This window comes from Hyperoodon ampullatus, assembly GCF_949752795.1.
Source record: "Hyperoodon ampullatus genome assembly, chromosome: 19".
Lineage (NCBI taxonomy): Eukaryota > Metazoa > Chordata > Mammalia > Artiodactyla > Ziphiidae > Hyperoodon > Hyperoodon ampullatus.
Window position 1 is genome coordinate 47,197,632 of NC_136932.1, and position 22,814 is coordinate 47,220,445.

Consider the following 22,814-nt stretch of genomic DNA (forward strand, 5'->3'; position numbering starts at 1 on the left):
TATTATCATTTATAAATCTATTATAAAAAGTTAAAATTTACCAAAACTTACACACAGGGCCTCCCTGGTGGCGCAGTGGTTGAGAGTCCGCCTGCCGATGCAGGGGATGCGGGTTCGTGCCCCAGTCTGGGAGGATCCCATATGCCGCGGAGCGGCTGGGCCCGTGAGCCATGGCCGCTGAGCCTGCGCATCCGGAGCCTGTGCTCCGCAACGGGAGAGACCACGGCAGTGAGAGGCCCGCGTACCGCAAAAAAAAAAAAAAAAAAAAAAAAAACTTACACACACACTTACAGATTGTACAAGGCATCTTTCACAGTCAAAAGAAATATAAACAAATGTACAGATGCAGTATTAAATCATAACTGCATAAAATCAACTGTAGTACATACTGTACTACTGTAATAATTTCATAACTGCATTTTGTTACTATTTTGGTGAGCTCAAGTGTCATGAGTATCCACTTAAAATGCTATGTGAGGCTCATAGTCTCTGCATGAGCAGTTTATCTCACCAGTATATTGTGTATCAGTAAAAAGTGATCTCTTGTGGTTCTCGTGTATTTTTCATCATTTTCAGTGCAGTAACATACCTTGAATAACACCATGTGACCCATATGAAGTGCCACTAGTGATGAACGCAGAAAGAAGTCATGACATTACAAGAAGTTGAATTGTTTGATGTGTGCTGTAGATTGTAGACAGCTGTGGTTGTCTGCCATTTCAAGATAAATGAATCCAACGTAAGGGCTATTGGTTGTGGCGGGGGGAATGGAAATTCATGAAGCTGTTGCTGCAGATACTCCAGGTGGCATGAAACCTTGCACTTTTTGTGAAATATCTTTTTATCTTGTACTGAAAAGGCAGCTTTTATGCGGGTGCAGGATTGCTATAAGAAAGGTATACCTATTGACTTCAGTATGATTCGAGAAAAAGTGAAGTCTTTATCTGACAATTTGAAGCAAAAGGAAAGTGAAGGATCTAAAAGCTGGAGAATTTAATGCCAGCAAAGGATCATTTGATAATTTTAGAAAGAGGTTTGGCTTTAAAAATGTCAAGGTAAAGGAGAAGCAGCTCCTGCTGACCAAGAGGCAGCAGATGAGTTCCCAGACGCCATTAAGAAAATCATTGAGGGGAAGGGATGTAAGCCTGAACACGTTTATAATGCAGATGAAAGTGCGCTACTCTAGAAAAGAATGCCACAAAGGACATTTATTAGTAAGGAAGAGAAGCAAGCACCAGGATTTGTGCAAATGCAGTTGGGTTTATGATCAGAACTGCCCTTATTTATAAAGCTTCTAACTTCCAAGCCTTGAAAGGAAAATATAGATACCAGTTGCTAGTCTTTTGGTTGTACATCTAGAAAGCCTGCACAGTGAGAGAGAACGCTTTTTCTGGATTAGTTCCATCAATGCTTTGTCACTGAAATGAGGAAGTACCTTGCCAGTAAGGGGCTACCTTTTAAAGTTCTTTTGATACTGGACTATGCCCCTGGCCACCCGGAACTCCATGAGTTTAACACTGAAGGTGTCAAAGTGGCCTGATTGCCCCAAACATGTCTCTAATTCAGCCTCTAGATCAGGGGTTCATAAGGACCTTTAAGGCTCATTACACTCGGTACCCTGTGAAAAGGATTATCAACGCTATGGAAGAGAACCCAAATAGAGAGAACATCATGAAAGTCTGGAAGGATTACACTATCGAAGATGCCATCATTGTAATAGAAAAAGCTGATTCATCTTGTAAACATGACGTAAACTTACAGTATTGATAAATACAGTACAGTACTATAGATGTTTTTCTTGATGATTTTTTAACAGCATTTTCTTTTTACTAGCTTTATTGTAAGAATATAGTATATAATATACATGACATCCAAAATTTGTATTAATCGACTATGGTATTGGTAAGGCTTCCAGTCAACAGTAGGCTATTAGTAGTTAAGTTTTTAGAGAGTCACAAGTTATATGTGCATTTTTTACTGCATGGAGGGTCAGCACCCCTAACCTCATTGTTCAAGGATCAAACTGTGCTTTGTTTTTACTCATATCCTGCTCGTAAGAAAGTAAATTAGTACAACCATCATTAAAAATTGTTTTGCAATATATCTACAAAAGCTAAACATATGACTTAGCAATTCTCCTCCTAGGTATGTATCCAACAGAAATGTATATGTACGTTTACCAGAAGACACATAAAAAAATATTAATAGCAGCATAATTTGTAGTAGGCAAAAACGCTGGAAACAACTCAAGTGTATCAACATTATCATTCCACTTATTAAAGCAATGCAAAAAGAACAAGCTACCACTAAGTACAAAGCATGGTTGAATCTCACAGACATAATATTGAGTGAAAACAGCCAAACACAAAAGAGAACATGCTGTATGATTCCCTTTATTTACATAAAGTTCAGAAACAGGCAAAAATACCTATGGTGACAGAAGTCAGAACAGTGGCTACCTTTGTCAAGAGCTGATGACCGGAAGGGAATGTGAAAAAGGCTTCTGGGTGTTAATAATGTTGATCTGGGTAATGGTTATATGAGGTATATTCATTTGTGAAAATTCATTGAACTATATATTTAAGATTTGGTACTTCATTATTTATCATGCTTTATTTTACCAAAAGTGTTTCAGCACTCATTGTTACACTCATTGCTTGTATTTGTGTACATTGTTGTTGGTTCTATAAAACAGTATATACTTTGCATTCTTTTTGGAAGGCTATTTGACAGTATTTAGCAGGAGCTATACAGATGTCCATTTTTCTGTCCAAATAATTCCATTCCTGTAATTTTTTAATCCTGTGAATATAAGTTAAAAGGAAAAAGCTGTACACATATATGCTTATTTCTCTTATTTGTAATAGAACATTAGGAGAATTTTAAATATTCACTAGTAAGAGAATGTGTTAATATTCAATAACAAGAGAATGATATTTCAATTTGGTGAACTGATTGACATATATACACTAATATGTATAAAATGGATAACTAATAAGAACCTGCTATATAAAAAAATAAAATTCAAAAATTCAAAAAAAATCCATTAAACCATGCAGATCACATAGCAATATGGAAAAATATGAAATGTGAAATGAGTATAATGTGTTTACAGTTTTGTTGAAATATATGTAGAAAACTTAAAAATGGAAAGGAACATGAAAAGGAAAACATTCATGTTAAGGCAGAGAAAAGGCTAACACATTTTCTTTGAATATTTCAAAAAAACGTTTTGTCAAACAAAAATGTTACAGAATTTGCCACTTTAAAGTGTCAGTAAATTGTACTAAATTTTTGCACAATAGTAACAAAATTGAATGTTAATTTGTGCTGTTTTTCCTTGATATGAGAGGTATAACCTATATAACCTATATAATTTTTGACGATTCTCACAACGAATTGCAGTTTTCACTAAACATCTCAAAATAATTACAGTGAAAGTATTTGAAATAAGGAAATATAGGTCTGGTGTTTATGTAATTTATAACTTTTGGAGTTACAAAGTTGAACAAGATTAGAAATTTACTTATTTTTCCTAATGTGAGGCAGGTTATCATTGCAGCTGTATTTGCAGTTTATGCATTTAATTTGGTTTTTAAGAGAAGAAATCCGATCTCATTATGTGTTCCGAACAGTGTTTCATTGGAATTTTAATAAAAGGCTTTCAGGAGGAGTAAAGAATCTCCCAATGTGCTGACCAAGGACTGAAAAGAGTGTGCAGAGCTGAACAGTGTGCGTCTGGGAGAAGCATTGTGGAGCTGGAGTTAGGATAGGGCTGGTTTGAAGGAAGAGTCTAGTTTTACTCTTTGTACCCTTGATGGCATTAATTTATTTAATGGTAGTGTTTTTGTACATTAGTTGTATATTCCTGTGAGTGTTCTGTGAGCCACATCCGATTTCAATTCTGTGGTCCATTGAGGTATCTTAGGGTAAATAATCTGCTCTGAAACACAAACTCTATTGTCCTCCCCCTCTCTCCGTTTTGAAACATAATTTGTCCCGTCTGTTCCAAAAGAATTTGTGGCAAATAAGAGAGCTCCTACTTTATCTTATGGCCTAGAAGTAAAATTTTTTTTTCAGACTTCATGGACTGACTTTATTTTTTATTTTAATTCATTTTAATTATTTTTTTTCTTATTAGTCAACCATTTTACACACATCAGTGTATACATGTCAATCCCAGTCTACCAATTCAGCACACCACCACCCGCACCCCACTCCGCTTTCCCCCCTTGGTATCCATACGTTTGTTCTCTACTTCCGTGTCTCAATTTCTGCTCTGCAAACTGGTTCATCTGTACCATTTTCTAGGTTCCACATATATGCATTCATACACGATATTTGTTTTTCTCTTTCTGACTTACTTCACTCTGTATGACAGTCTCTAGATGTATCCACGTCTCTACAAATGACCCAATTTCGTTCCTTCTGATGGCTGAGTGATATTCCATTGTATATATGTACCACATCTTCTTTATCCATTCGTCTGTCGATGGGCATTTAGGTTGCTTCCATGACCTGGCTATTGTAAATAGTGCTGCAATGAACATTGCGGTGCATGTCTCTTTCTGAATTATGCTTTTCTCTGGGTATATGCCCAGTAGTGGGATTGCTGGGTCATATGGTAGTTCTATTTTTAGTTCTTTAAGGAACCTCCATACTGTTCTCCATAGTGGCTGTATCAATTCACATTCCCACCAACAGTGCAAGAGGGTTTCCTTTTCTCCACACCCTCTCCAGCATTTGTTGTTTGTAGATTTTCTGGATGCCCATTCTAACTGGTGTGAGGTGGTACTTCACTGTACTTTTGATTTGCATTTCTCTAATAATTAGTGATGTTGAGCAGCTTTTCACGTGCCTCTTGGGCATCTGTATGTCTTCTTTGGAGAAATGTCTATTTAGGTCTTCTGCCCATATTTGGATTGGGTTGGTTGTTTTTTTTTAATACTGAGGTGCATGAGCTGTTTATATATTTTAGAGATTAATCCTTTGTCCGTTGATTTGTTTGCTAGTATTTTCTCCCATTCTGAGGGTTGTCGTTTTGTCTTGTTTGTGGTTTCCTTTGCTTTGCAAAAGCTTTGAAGTTTCATTAGGTCCCATTTGTTTATTTTTGTTTTTATGTCCATTACTCTAGGAGGTGGATCACAAAAGATCTTGCTGTGATTTATGTCAAAGAGTGTTCTTCCTATGTTTTCCTCTAAGAGTTTTATAGTGTCCAGTCTTACATTTAGGTCTTTAATCCATTTTGAGTTTATTTTTGTGTATGGTGTTAGGGAGTGTTCTAATTCCATTCTTTTACATGTAGCTGTCCAGTTTTCCCAGCACCACTTATTAAAGAGGCTATCTTTTCTCCATTGTATATCCTTGCCTCCTTTGTCATGGATAAGTTGACCATAGGTGCGTGGGTTTATCTCTGGGCGTTCTATCCTGTTCCATTGATCTATGTTTCTGTTTTTGTGCCAGTACCATATTGTCTTGAGGTAAAATATTTTTGTGTGTATTAGTTTTGGAGAGATCTCCTTACTTTGGGATTATTTTTATTTTCCATAGAGTTCTTTGATACTTATTGAAATTATTTTGTTTGTGTCTTAAAGCACTTTTTACACATGTATATTGCCATTCTGAATTCATCAGTATATAACTTATGTGTATATACCATTTAAAGTAAGACTGATAGGAATAAAGTAACTTCATTTTTTGTATATATATATATTATATATATATAATACATATAATCCCCTAGAGATTTTGGTTCTTCAGAGTTTTTCTGTTGTGCCCTATACTGTGTGTTGAGGCTACAATTAAGTAGCACAGTTTGTTAGCATTTGTAAAATAAATACTCCAGTGTTATGTTTTCCAAAACTCTTTTGAATAAGTCTTCTCTTTCTCTTTTTTAAAAATTCAGGCTCTGTTGGTTCTTCATCAGTTAGATAGCATTGATTTGTGGAATCCTGATGCTCCTGTAGAAACATTTTGGGAAATCAGGTATATGCACTGTTACTTTTTAATTCAATTTAACATTTTATTTTGTATTTTTTGTCTTTGAATATTAACTCTGTAGTACTTAGGTTATTGTAAAACTTTATTCATTTATACCTCCAGAGGTTTTATGAGTTTGTATTTTATTTGACTTGAAATTATTAGATTATTTCTTGTTTTAACTGTAAGAACATTGTCACAGCAGTTTAGAAAATAAATTTTTAAAAATTGTGCTAAATTTCATTAGCCAAACATAAGTACTGTTATTTGGTATGTTCTCTTCTATTTCGGATTTTTATGTGGTTACAACTGTGTTTTAAATTGATTTTTACAGTTATAAGCTTAGAGTATTAAAATTTTGTAATGTTAATAGTTTATTTCAGTTTTCTAAACTATGATCTTTCATACATTTTCGATAATACCAGTGTTTTTAGTGGATGAATTAATACTGAATATCTGCTTAGAAGGCAAAATATATATAAATTTTATAATTTATTTCCTTGGTTATATAAATTATTACTTTTCACTGAGCACAGAGGTAGCACACTGAGGAAAATGTAAGTGTGTAAGCCTCAGGTTTTGTCATTTTCTTATCATAGAAGTGGGTACACCAAGTCACTTGGCAGCTGAGTTAAATCCTAGACTCTGAAGCAATGCTTTTTGATAGTAATGTAATGTGAACCACATATGTAACTTAAAATTTTCTAGTTGCCACGTTCAAAAGTAAAAAGAAACAGGTAAAATTAATTTTAATAGTGTGTTTTTTAACCCAGTATATATATAATATTTTTCAACGTGTAATTAATATAAAAGTTATTAATAAGATATTTTACATTCTTTTTTTAATAAAGTCTTCAAAATTTTTTATGTTTCATACTTACAGGACATCTTAATTTAGACAAGGCATATTTCAAGTGCTCAGTAGCCACATGTGGCTGGCTAGTGGCTGTTGTGTTGGACAGTGCAGCTCTAGAGTAGGAATAAGGAAACTTTTTCTCTAAAGGGCCAGGTAGTCAATGTTTTAGGCTTTGTGAGCCAGGTAGTGTCTTTTATAACTATTCAGTTCGGCTGTTGGGACATGAAAGCAGCCATAGACAATATGTAAATGAATGAGTGGGGTGTGACCGTGTTCCACTAAAACTTTATTTACAAAGGCAAATGATGGACTGGATTTGGCCTGCAGGCAGTCGTTTGCAGACCCCTGCTCTAGAGCATTAGGCTCACATACAGTCTGTGCTGTGCACCTGGTCTATAATTTTTTCTTGAGTCCTCTGCAAGAATGGGATGCATGGATGAAACAGCTGGGAGTTGGGAGAGTAGGGGGCTTAGAAGTACTTGCTTTTTTTTTTTTTTTAACGTAATCCGTATACTTACATCCTTTGATGATCATGCTATTAACATTTTGATAACCATTTCTCTAAAACAAATCCTGGAAAGGAAAGTAAACTTCTCTAGACTTTGTCCATTATTAGAGAATGCCATTCTTATGGACTGATTTTATCTGCATTATGTTGTTTGTTGACAATGCTGGTAACAGTGAACTTTGTTTCTGCAGCTCACAAATGCTTTTTTACATCTGCAAGAAATTAACTAGCCATCAAATGCTTAGTAGCACAGAAATTCTCAAATGGTTGCGGGAAATTTTGATCTGCAGGAATAAATTTCTTCTTAAAAATAAGGTAAGCAAAGTGACATCTTTCAAAATGGAAGAATATTTGGAATGGTAATGAGAAGAGATTAAGGAAGTGAGTATTAGCCAAATTAAGTCCTAATTCAGCTCCTCTCTCCTACAGTCTTCAAGGGAAATTTTGTGCAGAAGACAATGGCTGACAAATCAACTCTTTAAAAATTATTCTGAGCCTTTAGCCTTAAAGCCACAATCCCGATAAGGTCTAGCTGAGTTAATCAGGACTCTGTGGGGCAGTCCTAGGAGGAGTGGGGGCTGCTATAACCAAAGAAGATTGAGTAACAACATAGTCTATCTCTCCTCTCAAGCTCATACATAAGACTTGAATCCTATGGCTAGGCTAGCCCAGAGAATGTTATCTATCTGTATATGTAAAGAAGCTGAAGGGAAGAGATTGAGGGCCCTCAATCTAGGTTTATTTATATTTCTGCGAGAAAGCTTTTACCTCTTGAAAATATCAGGAGTCTTCTTCCTTGGAGTTGAGTGAAAAGTTTTGATCCTGAACTATTGAAGTATGGTGAGAAGGTTTTGGGGGCTAGAGAAGAGCCTTAATTTTTTTTTAACATAAAATTTCCATAATTAGTCAATTAAAAAGTTCTTCTATTACAGCATAATTTTAGGAGTACTTGATTCAGTGAATTTTTATCCATTTCTAGAATGGATAAAATCTATGAGAAATCTTTTTTTTTTTTTCGCGGTACGCGGGCCTCTCACTGTTGTGGCCTCTCCCGCCGCGGAGGCTCCAGATGCGCAGGTCCAGCGGCCATGGCTCACGGGCCCAGCCGCTCCGCGGCATGTGGGATTCTCCCAGACCGGGGCACGAACCCGTGTCCCCTGCATCGGCAGGTGGACTCTCAACCACTGCGCCACCAGGGAAGCCCTATGAGAAATCTTAAATGTGTCAAATGCGTATGCTTTTCAGTGTACCATGCAGCTTGTTAAATTTTCTTTGTTTAGAAATGGGCTGATGGTAAGTTGGATTTATTTATATCTGGCTTATCTTAGTGTGTTAATATAGTGGAATTTGGCATTATTCCAGAGATAAGGAACAAGATGTTTCATGTTTCATGCCCTTGCCTATGGTATAATTCTCCAGAGTACAAGCATTAGTAATCCAGTAATGAATCTGTAGTCTTCTGGACAGTGAAGTCACTCTTATATATGGCTTATATACCAGTGTTAATACTGGTCCAGAGGAACTTAATCTCAAAAGAGTCAACTTCCAGTTATCCTGACCATAGCACAGGATATAAATCTTGTGGGAGGCAATCTTAGTCGTTTTTAATTGACCTGGGTTTCTAGTGAATGTGAGGGGAACAGGAGTTGGAAGGAGAGGTTTTCCAGGATAGTCTCAAACAGAAAGACAACTTATATTAAATATTTATTTCTCTTGGTTATCAGTACTTTGAAAAGGCTTCTCTTTTCTTTCTAGCAGGCAGATAGAAGTTCCTGTCACTTTCTCTTCCTTTATGGAGTAGGATGTGATGTTCCTTCAAGTGGAAATACCAGTCAGGTGTCCATGGATCATGAGGAATTACTACGTACTTGTACTCCTGGAACCTCTCTCCGAAAGGGAAAAGGAAATTCATCCATGGTAAGGAGTTTCTTTTGTAGTTTTCTTGTATCATCATCTGCGCTCTGTATTTTTTTCTGAATGAACTTGAGTAAATTTCAACTAGGTAATATAGCACAGTGAAGAACTGCTTAGCTTGTAGTTCTATTACTGTTCTTTGTGGACCCTCAGGCAAGTTCCTAACATCTCTGTGATTCAGTTCCTTGACTTTAAAATGGGGATAATAATAATTTCTGCCCCGGAATTGTTGTGCGGATTAAATGAGATTATGTGTAAACAGCACTTGATTTTTTGACACTTAAAAGCTTTAACTGATAACTATAATTATTATAACTCTCTATCCCATAAGAAAGACCATTCATAGCCCAGAAGTTTAAAAGTTCTGTCAAGTAAAAAGAGTACAGATTTACTGGGAACAAAAGCATGTTGCTTGATGTTATGCGTAAGTGTTTTCATGACTTCTGTGTCCGTAATTCCCTTTAAAAGTAAATCATAATACAAGTGCAAATATCAAATGATTAGAGTTTCTTTTTCAGACCAAAGCTTTTTTTTAATCCATAATTTACAATATAATGTTCAGTTGAAGGAAAAAAAACAACTACTAAGCAGTGTGGTATTTACTCTCTTGTCTTACCTGCAGAATTTGCATTCATTTTGTAAATGAGGATTTCTCTATTTCATGTTTTCGGAATATGTTATCCAGAGCCCAGTGTATCTTCTACAGTAATGTTTAGTTCTTATTCATGTCCTTAGTTAAGTCAGTTTTGCAGCATGATTATTTTATTTCTTCCCTCAGGGTGGATAGAATTTCATGTTACTTCCTCTTCCTTAGTCATTTATGATTGACTGAGAAGTGTATTATATTTTTCATTGAGTAGATTTGTGTTGTGCGTGTTTTATTTGTGTTCATATTAGACTTAATCTACATTTCTTGGATCTGGAAAGGATACCTATTCTAGTTGAAATTGAACAGATAGTAGTATTATGTTGGTCCAAATAATCTGAGTTCTCATTCAGGTGAGATATTTTGAGGTTTGAAAATCCTATCATGGTTAAAGGGGAAAAGTTCTTGTGGGTTAGTGTATGCAGACATATCTGGTACACAGCTTGTTGTATTATTGGGTTTTGTAAGTAAAATTACATAAGTTGCAAATATTTGCCTCCCACTCCTGACTCCCAGGATAGTGCAGCAGGGTACAGCGGAACCCCGCCAATATGCCGACAAGCCCAGACCAAACTAGAAGTGGCCCTGTACATGTTTCTGTGGAGCCCTGACACTGAAGCTGTCCTGGTTGCCATGTCCTGTTTTCGTCACCTCTGTGAGGAAGCGGATATCCGGTGTGGGGTGGATGAAGTGTCGGTGCACAACTTCTTGCCCAACTATAACACATTCATGGAGTTTGCCTCTGTCAGCAATATGATGTCAACAGGTAAATCATGGGTAATGTTTTTTTCACTCAGTCTGCCTTGAATCACGTGACGTCTGATTGCTCTAGGAACATAAGAATGTATTTAAGATTACTACTTTGTAAGTTTACAGGGCTAATTCAGATAGCTTACCTGAAATCCTTTTCTGCACAAGGTAAGGTGAAAGTAAATAGTATTTGAAATAAGTTGTTAATTTCTCACTGAGTTTTTAATATGCCATATACATTTGTTTAAAAACTGGCAGTATAAATTGCTTTCAGTTATAGATTATATAATTTACTCTGCCTGAACTGTATGTAGTGAAGTTCTAAAAACATTGGCACATGTTATGAGTAAGTTTTGGTGGGAGTAGCTATTTTAGGCTGTGGACATTGTGGAGTCCCAGTGAAGTGCCCCTGTCCTGTGAGGCTGGTGAAAGGAAGTGTTCAGCTTTATCATTGGAAGTATTCATTCCACTCCTCCTATTCTGCCTTTTGGGTTGGGCTTGCCAGGTTCTCCGTTGGCAAGCAGGGCTCTAAGTGCAGTAGGTTGATTTGTTGTTGTCTTTGCTTAGGAAGAGCAGCACTTCAGAAAAGAGTGATGGCCTTACTGCGGCGAATTGAGCATCCCACTGCGGGAAACACTGAGGTATGCCCTCGGCAACAGAAATATCCCTCTCGGGCCCCCACCCTCAATTTTAGACCAGGAATAGCTTTTGAAGCAAATCTAAGATATGTGCATATTACAAGTAGGATATTATAATATGCACCAGGTTTGAGACCTGCCTATTACTGATTGATTTTTAGCTCTAGGTTTAAAGTTGCTTTCAAGTGGTAATTGCCTTCATTTCAGGCTTGGGAAGATACACATGCAAAGTGGGAACAAGCTACAAAACTAATCCTCAACTACCCAAAAGCCAAAATGGAAGATGGCCAGGTGAGTTTGTGAAGTTGATTTTGTCTATTGATTGATCTCCTAAACATATGTACTTTACTTCATCTTTTGTGAGTGACCTCTTAGTATAATAAGTATGTAGATGTCTTAAGACTGATACTTAGTTGTGGTTCATCTAAACCTGCACTAATATGGTAGCCGCTAGTCAAATTAAAGCTTAATTTAAAATTAAAAACAATTAAAATTCAGTTTCTCTGTCATACAATAGCCACATGTGGAAGTTGACTACTCTACTGGACAGCATAGATATTAAATGTTTCCGTCATTGCAGAAATATTGGACAGTTCTGAGCTAGAGATGATTTATGGTAGGACCATTTCTTTCCCCTCTTTTCTTTCTCTTTCTCCATCAGAGTATTTCACAGAATTTTCAGGAAAGGAGCGACAAAGGTAAAGAAAAATAAATTAAAATGGAAACAATACATTTTACTATTTTATTAGGTATTCTAATTAAGGGATCTGGTGGCCAGAAGACTGAACCATAGGTTAAATGAAGTTTTAAAATTTGGGCATTTCATTCATCAACTGTTATCATCTGTTACCCTGGACATTTACAATTGATACTTCTGTATGTTTGATTTGTAATGGCCATATTGTTCTCATTATTAGGTGTTTTAGAAAAATTCATTAGTCTCCCCTTGTTTTTTTCTTGTCATGCTTTTTAGAACAAGAAAAAAGTTATGTTTTTTTTTTTTAATTAATTAATTTATTTTTTTGGCTGCGTTGGGTCCTCATTGCTGTGTGCAGGCTTTCTCGTTACTGCGAGCGGGGGCTACTCTTCGTGGTGATGCGCGGGCTTCTCATTGCGGTGGCTTCTCTTGTTGCGGAGCACGGGCTCTAGGCATGTGGGCTTCAGTAGTTGTGGCACACGGGCTCAGTAGTTGTGGCTCATGGGCTCTAGAGCACAGGCTCCAGTAGTTGTGGGGCACGGGCTCAGTTGCTCCGTGGCATGTGGGATCTTCCCGGACAAGGGCTTGAACCCGTGTCCCCTGCATTGGCAGGAGGATTCCCAACCACTGCACCACCAGGGAAGCCCAAAAGTTATGTTTTTGTGAAGCAAAAATCTGTGCCTAATATCATTATTGGGAGAGGGACACGTGGCTTTAAAATGAAGCTTTTTTTTTTTTTTTGGTAGCTGTTTTGTTGAGATATAATTCACATACCATAAAATTCACCTGTTTAAAATGTATGATTCAGTGGTTTTTAGTATATGCAGAGTTGTGCAGCCACCACCACAATTTAATAAAAACCCACACCCGTTAGCTATCATTCCCTAACCTTCCCCCGCACCTCTGCCGCCAGCCCTCAGCCCTCGGCAACCACTAAGCTACTTTCTGTCTGAGTAGACTTGCCAGTTCTGGACATTTCGTATAAATGGAATCATGCAACATGTGGTCTTCAGCGACTGGTTTCTTTCACTTGGCATAATGTTTGCAAGCTTCATGCATGTAAATCAAAGCTTTTTAAAAGAAATTTGATATCCTGTGTTGATTATATTAGTCTATGATAAAAATATTTTAGTGGCTCTTTTAAAAATGTATATGATAATCTTAAGTTGGGGTTTTTTTTACTTAAAAAAATTTTTTTTGCATCTTTGCATAGTTTTTTTAAAGTGAAGTATACATTCTAAAATATGTGTAAATCAAAGTGACAGTGTAAAATATTAGGAGGTGAACATACCTGTGCAACCAGCACCCACATCAAGAAAGAAATCATCACCAGCATCCCAGAAGCTTTCATTGTGCCCCCTCCAGTCACTAATGACCAAGAGTAACCATTATCCTGATTGAATACAATCATTTTCCTGTTGTTAAACTTATATAAACAGAGCAATAGAAGTATACTCTAATATCTGGCTTCTTTCACTTAACATAATGTTTGTGAGATTCAGCCACACTATTTCGTGCAGTTGTAGTTCATTTATTATTATTGCAATATATTATTTTGTTGAACAATCCTCAATTTAATTTTTCTTTTCTATTCTTTTTTGGCATTGGATAGTTATACAATGACTAGTTATTTTGAATATTGCTGCTATGAACATTCTTGAATGTGTCTTTTGCTGACCTTATAGATGTATTTCTGTAAGGCACACACTTAACAGTGGAATTGCTTGGTCACAGGGTATGCAGATGCACATATGGGGAATATAAATGGATATAATCACATTAAAAAACTGTTTGACAGTTTCAAAAAAAACTTTTAAAAGATAACTAACATTTTAAAGTGAACTGCCATAATATCTGTGTAAATGATCAAATATCATCCAGTCATGAAAAGCATTCCTTTTAAAGAGTATATACAAAATGAGGCAATTGATCCACTAACAGGGGTCTATTATTAGTGGTTTCTTATACCTGCACGAACAAGCAATTTTTCTTTTGGGATTGTTCAAATTATAACCCTTTAAAGACCAAAAGTAGGAAATAAAATATTGTACATACTTTTTCTAATTCAACTAGATAAATATTTTGAAGTACTTAGATATTCAATAAAATTAGACATTTATATCAGGCCTGGGCAGAGCTAAGCTGAAAATATATGATATGATATGATATAATATAATATATTCAGTTAATAACTGAATTCTCTATGTCAGAGAATGAGACAACATTATCAAAACAGTATAAGACAAGGGAAACCTGAAATTGTACCAGTGGAACAGAATTGAAAATCAAGAAACTTGTGGTAATACTTGAGCCCCGATAAGAAGTATATAAATATATAGCAGAATTCAAACTAGAGAAGAAACACCAATCTAATTCTTTATGCACTATAAAAGTCAAGACACAAAAGATTCCCCAGATGAAAGAACAGTGTCATAATCAAAATGTTTATATTTCAGCTTCAGTTTAACATCACTTATTTAGCTTATTTTATATACACTGTGACACAGTTTAAGAACATTTAACTGTAATTTGAAACCAGAGTAATCACCACTATGTTCCCAGAGTCAAGAAGAGAATAAGTATTACTATTACTCCTTTGTTTCTGTTGGAGATGATCTAATCAAGAAAAGTGCCAAAAAGTACGATAAAAGCAAGACAATGATAAAATATTGGGTTGGCCAAAAAAGTTCGTTGGGTTTTAAGGACATTTTTCATTTTCACCAAGAACTTTATTGAACAACATATTCATTAACCGAACGAACTTTTTGACCAACCCAATATGAACCCTATAAGGGAAGTCTTTAAACCTAATATGAAAACCACAGTTACTAAAAAATAGGTTGATAATGGTACGTTAAATGCTATGAATTCACCACACCTAGTTGATAAGAATACACAAAGTGAACTTTGACTACTGAATAAAAAAATTTTAAATTCCTATTTACCTGTTGTTTCCTAAATTTTCAAGGCAACCTTCAATGAATCTCATTCAGATCTATCTGTAAACCAACATACTAAGGAACTGAGAAGTTTCTCTGCTTCATTTATTAATCCTTCAGAAAGATTAACTGTATCATCATCTTGGACTGTATCCCACAACAAGGTGTTTTCTTTCTTGCAAACAATATCCAAATTAATGTCTTTCACAGAATTACTGTTGAATTGATGTTTATGAATTGATTATGTCCTTGTTTATGTCCTTGATTAAGATGTTCATAGTAAATAGATGCTACATTGGCAAGATGTTGTTAGAGATGAGATGGTAGCTCTGCCTGTGAAATGAATCTGAACTAGCTCCTCTTCACACCCAGGTTCTTCTGTTAAAATCAGCCATATTTTTCTCTGATTTTGCACTGACCTGGGAGCTACTGCAACTGACATCATCTGAACTTAGCTTATCATCAGCCATATGCCCATGATGGTAGTGATGATGATGTGGTGGTGGTGGTAGTGATGCTGAATTTAGTGATGCTAAATTGCCGACAAGCAAATAATTCATTTCCAATCGTCTCCTAAGGAAGTCCCCAGTGCGTGTAATACTGCAAGATTCCTGAGATGCTTGTGCTATATGAGCAGCATTCATTTCCTCTGAAATATGTTCTGGGTCTTCAGCGTGTGAACAGGCATCCAGCATTTGTATTTGATTATCTACCGATGGCATTGGCTCAGTGTTAGAAAACAGGTCCTTTCCTGTTCCATTGCTTGCTGATGGGCCTTGGGAATCCCCTAAGCAAATGCCTGCTTGACTTTCTAACTTTCTGTTCCAAAGATCCGTACCACAACTACTTTTAAGAGAATTATGACCGTGATCTTCATCTTCTTGAAGGGCTTCAAATCTGCAGTGTCTTCTGACTGTCCCTCATTACCAGAGCGCTCAGCTGACTGGCTTGCATTACTAGAATTCACCTCATTGCTAGATCCATTACTGTTGCTTCCAGGACCACTACTTCCATCTTCACCACTGTTGGCAGTTTTGTCAGATCTTCCTTGCTTGGATTTCTTTGTGTCTGAAAGTTGCTGTTGCATCTGTTTCGTTCTATGTGTAAGTTGCTCATCCATTTCAATATCACTGCCTCCATTCTGATGAGTTTCACTGTTACTGCTGCTTTGAGGACTAACTGCAGGTGACCAAGGTGATGGAGCTGGTCTTCTGAGCTTTTCTTCCTCTTTCTTATTTTCAATGGGAAGATTAATAAAGATGCCAAATAACTGTTTAGGTAGCTGAGCCTTAGCTGCTAATACATTATTCCATAATGCGTTAATTAACATCAATGCCAAGTATAATGTCTGTTCAGTATGAACACTTGGCTGAAGAACTGAAACCAGATTAAGAAGGTGTCTAAGTGGTACTGGATCCAAATTCTTGATGAATAAAGGAAATAAATCATGCATATACCAACTACAGTGTTTTCAGCTGTGCTGCAGCCCAAATGTAGTCAGTATGCTAAGTACTCAGTCGTCCTTCTGCTGCTAAAAAAAATTCAAAGTCACTTGACAGTGTTTGATAATCTCAGTATGAAATTATGAAATTCAGTCCATATATATGCTCTGCCACATTGTTGCTTATAAGCCAGTCTGCAAGTTCTTTTGCGATGGACTTTCTATGTCTGATGCTAGTGACTCATTATTGCATATATCATTGAAGGTGTGAAGTTGATTCATTATCTGACTGAGCCCAGTCAACCTCTTAGTCAAAATAGATCACGTAAAGGGCTTCCCTGGTGGCACAGTGGTTGAGAGTCTGCCTGCCGATGCAGGAGACACGGGTTCGTGCCCCGGTCTGGGAAGATCCCACATGCCATGGAGCAGCTGGGACCGTGAGCCATGGCCGCTGAGCCTGCGCGTCCGGAGCCTGTGCTCCGCAATGGGAGAGGCCACAACAGTGAGAGGCCCACGTACCGCAAAAAAAAAAAAAAAAAAAAAAAGATCACGTAAAGTACTTAAATGCAAGATCTAGGCTTACTTTATCAAAGCATAGCGTTGTATCCAATGGTTCTTTCACTGTGCTACACATTAAGTCATCCATATGTGAGCCCCGCTCTGTCTTAACTCCTGATCAGGGAACTTGCATAAATACCCGATAATGTAGGTCCTAAAAGAGATAATGTGCTACATGACAGCAGAGATATGTAGCCATATTCTAATACTAGATACAACTGTAGTAAATCCATGTGCTGTAAGAAATGGCAAAGTTTTAAGAGTCCCATATTCAAAGCAGTCATTCATGAGAGGTCATTTTCCCCATAAAACAGACATACCTAATGAAACAATGCAGTGGCACTTCTACATCAACCATGTCACAGATTGTCCCTAATATGTTGCTTTCTTAGGTTGATATATCCTCTATAGTAAGGTGAGTATTATGCTTGCAAGCAGTTGGGAAATTGAATCTGAAAAATTTTTGCTACACATAGTAAGTTTTTCTTTCTCATCTCTATTCCATAAACTAAAGGACCAGAACTCCTGGAAGATTCCTCCTCTGTCAGGTTACAAATTCTTGTGGAGTATTATTTTTTTCTATTGATTTTTTATCTTTCTGTACTCCTTCATTACACTCTTTTCTGTTTTCAGTGGTTCTTCCACTTGGTTACTCTCATCTTGCCATGTGGGAATCTATAAGATCTTCTGTAAGAGCTTATGGGAAAATCCGAATGAACTTTCTGCCCAACCCAATATATTAATAGTAGTACAATGTTTACAGAGCTGATCCCAGAGCACTTGAACTTCAGCAATCACTAAGTTACTAAGTGCACACACTACTTGGTTAAAAATCTCCAAATGCTTATATTCCTTGAAGCAGCACAGATGTGGCCTCTGTGTCCAGGAATTGATATAAGCAAATGTTTTGAAAGTATGTTCCTTCCTGAACTGCAGTCCATCACCACCTTCTGTATCTGATACTGGATATACGTGTATCACTACCTTCAATTCTGTAACTTAAGACTCATCCATCCTCAAGCAGTAAGATACCTTGATGTGACTAGAAATTACAGAGTGAAGACTTGGAGTTTTTTTTTTTTTTTTTTTTTTTTTTTTTTTGACTTGGAGTTTTTAAATGTAAAAAATGTTCTTTTGTCATGGAAGAAATGTTGGATAAAAAGTAATTTGTCAAATCTCTCAACCAATTTAGGTTGAATTCATGCTTTCCATAAAAATTTTGTGTTTAGGCTGCTGAAAGCCTTCACAAGACCATCGTTAAGAGGCGAATGTCTCATGTGAGTGGAGGAGGATCCATAGATTTGTCTGACACAGACTCCCTACAAGAATGGATCAACATGACTGGCTTCCTTTGTGCCCTTGGGGGAGTATGCCTGCAGCAGAGAAGCAATTCTGGCCTGGCAACCTATAGCCCACCCATGGGCCCAGTCAGTGAACGCAAGGGTTCCATGATTTCAGTGATGTCCTCAGAGGGAAACGCAGATACACCTGTCAGCAAATTTATGGATCGGCTGCTATCCTTAATGGTCTGTAACCATGAGAAAGTGGGACTTCAAATACGGACCAATGTTAAGGATCTGGTGGGTCTAGAATTGAGTCCTGCTCTTTATCCAATGCTCTTTAACAAACTGAAGAATACCATCAGCAAGTTTTTTGACTCCCAAGGGCAGGTAAAGTGTTCTCTGTTTTATTTTTCGCCCTTCCCTGTGAATAGAGTGACTCATTTGAAATAATGAAGCCTTTTCCTTTTAGATTATTTAATTTCGATACTGGCATGAACTTTCACTTATAATTTTAAAAAAATAGGTGAAAACATTGCAAAAAGAAGAATCGTCTAATGTAGGAATCAATTTGCTTTTTAGGGACTCTAGTGCATGGGCGTGCCTGGGGTTAACAATGTCTTGGGTATGGATATGAGTGTCTGTGTGTATCTATGTGCACGTTTGGATATGTGCCCATGGTTGAATTTCTGCATGTGTATGACATTTAGATCAGGCAGCTTCATCTCTCTGTGGTCTGTCTGCTGTGCATTGATTCCCAAATCAATTCCCAATGTTTTGTTCTTCGTATAGGTTTTATTGACTGACACCAATACTCAGTTCGTGGAGCAAACCATAGCTATAATGAAGAACTTACTAGATAATCATACTGAAGGCAGCTCTGAACATCTGGGGCAAGCTAGCATTGAAACAATGATGTTAAATCTGGTCAGGTAAGCATTCTACTGAAGTGTAGCAGACACACATTGGTATCGGTAGTTAGTAGTGAAATAATTTGCCATCCTTTTCTCTGTTGCACCCAGATTAGGGTGTAATAATAAGGTAATTAGAAGTTATATATGTTCTCATATAAACAAAATGAAAATCCTGTAGTTCTTATGGTTACATTTAATCATTTTACTTAGAGATGAAAGCATTTAGAAAATCTTCTCTTTTGTTTATATCGGATTACTATTTTTTTAATGCTTCTGTGTCTAGATATGTTCGTGTGCTTGGGAATATGGTCCATGCAATTCAAATAAAAACGAAACTGTGTCAGTTAGTGGAGGTAATGATGGCAAGGAGAGATGACCTCTCATTTTGTCAAGAGATGAAATTTAGGTGAGTTCTCAAAAGAGCAAAGTTAAATCTTGTAAATCTTATTATGTTAAGTGAAGTACAGAAAAGTAGTGTGCAACTGGTTATCATGGGAAGCGGGGAAGGTGAAAAAGAAGCATTTTATGTGTGTGTGTGTTTTTTTTTCTCTTCATATCTTTTCAAATTTCCCAAACCTTTATGCCCATGACAGTGCTCCCTTTTTCTAAAATTTTACTACACTTGAGCCAAGAATTTGATTCTGTATCCAAATGGATACCATAGCTAAGGGCTGATGTGGTGGATCAGTACCCAGGTTACTCAGGTTTGTGCCCTTCTCGCTGTTAGATTTGTAATAGCCGTATCTCTTTTATGAAATTGTCATGTTGCTTGGGTGATTTGGGAAATTACTTGAACTATTAAAAATTCTTATATGACTAAAAGTGTATGTGTGACTTTAAAAAAGCTGTGTCCTCTTTTCTTTTTCTCTGCCATTCTATAGGAATAAGATGGTAGAATACCTGACAGATTGGGTTATGGGAACATCAAACCAAGCAGCAGATGATGATGTAAAATGTCTTACAAGGTAACAACAAAAAAAAAAAGACCTTTAACTAAGTATCAGCAGGTTTACTCTAGGTGTTACTACTACTTCATTATAGTTTGTATACATATATTTTATGTGTATTAAAATTGTTTTTTGGGATATCAAGCTTTTGCATTTGAATTATATAAGATATAATCTTTATTATTTCTTTTTCTTTTTAACTAAAAGACTTTCAGTAAAAAAAAAATGTGAGAGAGAGTGTTATGTTTGGAAAGCTTGTGTTGTCTGTTTAGGGAGGATAGTCTACAGTTGGAAAATAAGGTGTATAAAGCCTTAGATGGTTTTTAATTTTTGATTGGATAAAGATATTATTTGAGGAACTTAGCCATTTTGAGTCTTTCTAAAATGTAATTGCTTAAGTTTGCTCTAATGATAAACACTTATTGCAATGTATCAGAAATATTTAAACATTATGTATTACACAAAAACCATTCACATATATTTCTTTGGCCAGCCTTGTTTCCATAGTATGTGCTTTTAATTTAAGGTAGTCATTTTGCCAAGATTACTTTGTAGAAAGTTATTATCACCCTCTCCCCAACTTGAAATGTCTTGGCATTCTGGGCTCTGCATATTAACTCAAATTATTTAGGTTTTCATAGTAATTTGTTTAATGAAATAGGTAGTTATTAAAGTTTGTGTCTGTTAAGAAGAAGTTTATTTGAGGGGAAGGTGGAGTGGAAGAACCTGAAAGATTTGTGGTCTTTAAACTTTTTTTTTCTTCAGAGATTTGGACCAGGCAAGCATGGAAGCAGTAGTTTCACTCCTGGCTGGTCTTCCGCTGCAGCCTGAGGAAGGAGATGGTGTGGAATTGATGGAAGCCAAATCACAGTTATTTCTTAAGTAAATTTCAGTCACCAAAAATACAAAGCAAAAAACAAAGCCCCACACACACCAAAACAAAGTGTAACCAAAGTAGCAAATGATTATATTTAGAAAATGGACCTCAAATGCTTTGTTATTATGGCCATCAGCCGCTGTCTCACAAAATATAACATGTGCTTGAAGCAGTATTATCCATGTTAGGGCTTGTATAGGAAGCCCTATACCAGAGCCACTCATGTGATGCACATGTGTTTTGTGTTTGTTTGTTTGTTTTTTCTTTTCTACTGAACACCCTGTATTTTTTTTTTTTTCCACACACGCACACTGTATTTTATTTTTACAAGAGATAAATAGGGCTTCCCTGGTGGCGCGGTGGTTGAGAGGCCGCCTGCCGATGCGGGAGACACGGGTTCGTGCCCCGGTCCGGGAGGATCCCACATGCCGCGGAGCGGCTGGGCCCGTGAGCCATGGCCGCTGAGCCTGCGCGTCTGGAGCCTGTGCTCCGCAACAGGAGAAGCCACAGCAGTGAGAGGCCCGCGTACCGCAAAAAAAAAAAAAAAGAAAGAAAGATAAATAAACTGACACCAAGCATTGTAAATGGATGACCACAACAAAAGCAACAATGATTGCAATTACCAAACATGAAACACACTCATACTATGTCATAATATTGACATTCAGTCCAGTAATCCAGTGTTTTGTGGTTTTTTTTTTTTTTTTTTTTTTTTTTTTTTTTTTTTTTTGTGGTATGCGGGCCTCTCACTGTTGTGGCCTCTCCCGTTGCGGAGCACAGGCTCCGGATGCGCAGGCTCAGCAGCCATGGCTCACGGGCCCAGCCGCTCCGCGGCATATGGGATCCTCCCAGACCGGGGCACGAACCCGTATCCCCCGCATCGGCAGGCGGACTCTCAACCACTGCGCCACCAGGGAGGCCCTGTTTTGTGGTTTTTAAAGAAAATAATTTGATTGGTGAATTTTTATTTATTTATTTATTTATTTATTTATTTTTGGCTGCATTGGGTCTTCGTTGCTGAGCATGGGCTTTTTCTAGTTGCGGCGAGCGAGGGCTACTCTTCGTTGCAGTGTGCGGGCTTCTTGTTGTGGTGGCTTCTCGTTGCGGAGCACGGGCTCTAGGCATGCGGGCTTCAGTAGTTGTGGCACGCAGGCTCTAGAGTGCAGGCTCAGTAGTTGTGGCGCACAGGCTTAGTTGCTCTGCGGTATGTGGGATCTTCCCGGACCAGGGCTCGCACCTGTGTCCCCTGCATTGGCAGGCAGATTCTTAACCACAGCGCCACCAGGGAAGTCTGATTGGTGAATTTTATTGGCAGTAAAACCCAGATCACCTCCTTCAGTCATTTAAAATGTCATTGTCTAAACTGTTTGGACCACTAATTTTTATATTCTAAACATTAAAAGTGATGCATTTACCAGGAAACACTGCATGTATTTGGTGTTTATATTATGAAATACTGAGCTTTGTCGGGATAAAATCATATTCAACACAAAACACTTCATAATGAGCCATGCTACCTGATTACCCCAAGACTGGAGAGAAGCAGATACCCAGAGCCGCTCATGTGATGCACATGTGATGGTTTCAGAATGTCTGATTCGCTGTCTGGTTGATGTGGCCTTCCCTGGGTAAGGGTCAGTCTTTTTATTTCACAGGTATTTCACATTGTTCATGAACCTTTTGAACGACTGTAGTGAAGTTGAAGATGAAAATGCACAAACAGGTGGTAGGAAACGTGGCATGTCTCGGAGGCTGGCATCACTGAGGCACTGTACAGTCCTGGCAATGTCAAACTTACTCAATGCTAACGTGGACAGTGGCCTCATGCACTCCATAGGTGAGATAAAATGAAAGCTTCCTTTAGAAATTT

At 37.2% G+C, this 22,814-nt stretch overlaps 1 protein-coding gene across 1 annotated transcript in view; it reads left to right on the top strand.

Moving 5' to 3' along the window:
• NF1 (neurofibromin 1) overlaps positions 1-22,814 on the top strand; it is a gene marked incomplete at both ends in the record, with an annotated part of 254,679 nt that overhangs the window by 108,624 nt on the left and 123,241 nt on the right. Inside the window, 12 exons of the mRNA XM_079725195.1 lie at positions 5,906-5,985; positions 7,535-7,658; positions 9,099-9,260; positions 10,420-10,669; positions 11,221-11,294; positions 11,499-11,582; positions 18,156-18,596; positions 18,999-19,138; positions 19,404-19,526; positions 20,002-20,085; positions 20,833-20,949; positions 22,600-22,781. Of these exons, the coding sequence (XP_079581321.1) occupies positions 5,906-5,985; positions 7,535-7,658; positions 9,099-9,260; positions 10,420-10,669; positions 11,221-11,294; positions 11,499-11,582; positions 18,156-18,596; positions 18,999-19,138; positions 19,404-19,526; positions 20,002-20,085; positions 20,833-20,949; positions 22,600-22,781 (1,861 nt within the window). The remainder of the gene's footprint in view (positions 1-5,905; positions 5,986-7,534; positions 7,659-9,098; positions 9,261-10,419; positions 10,670-11,220; positions 11,295-11,498; positions 11,583-18,155; positions 18,597-18,998; positions 19,139-19,403; positions 19,527-20,001; positions 20,086-20,832; positions 20,950-22,599; positions 22,782-22,814) is intronic.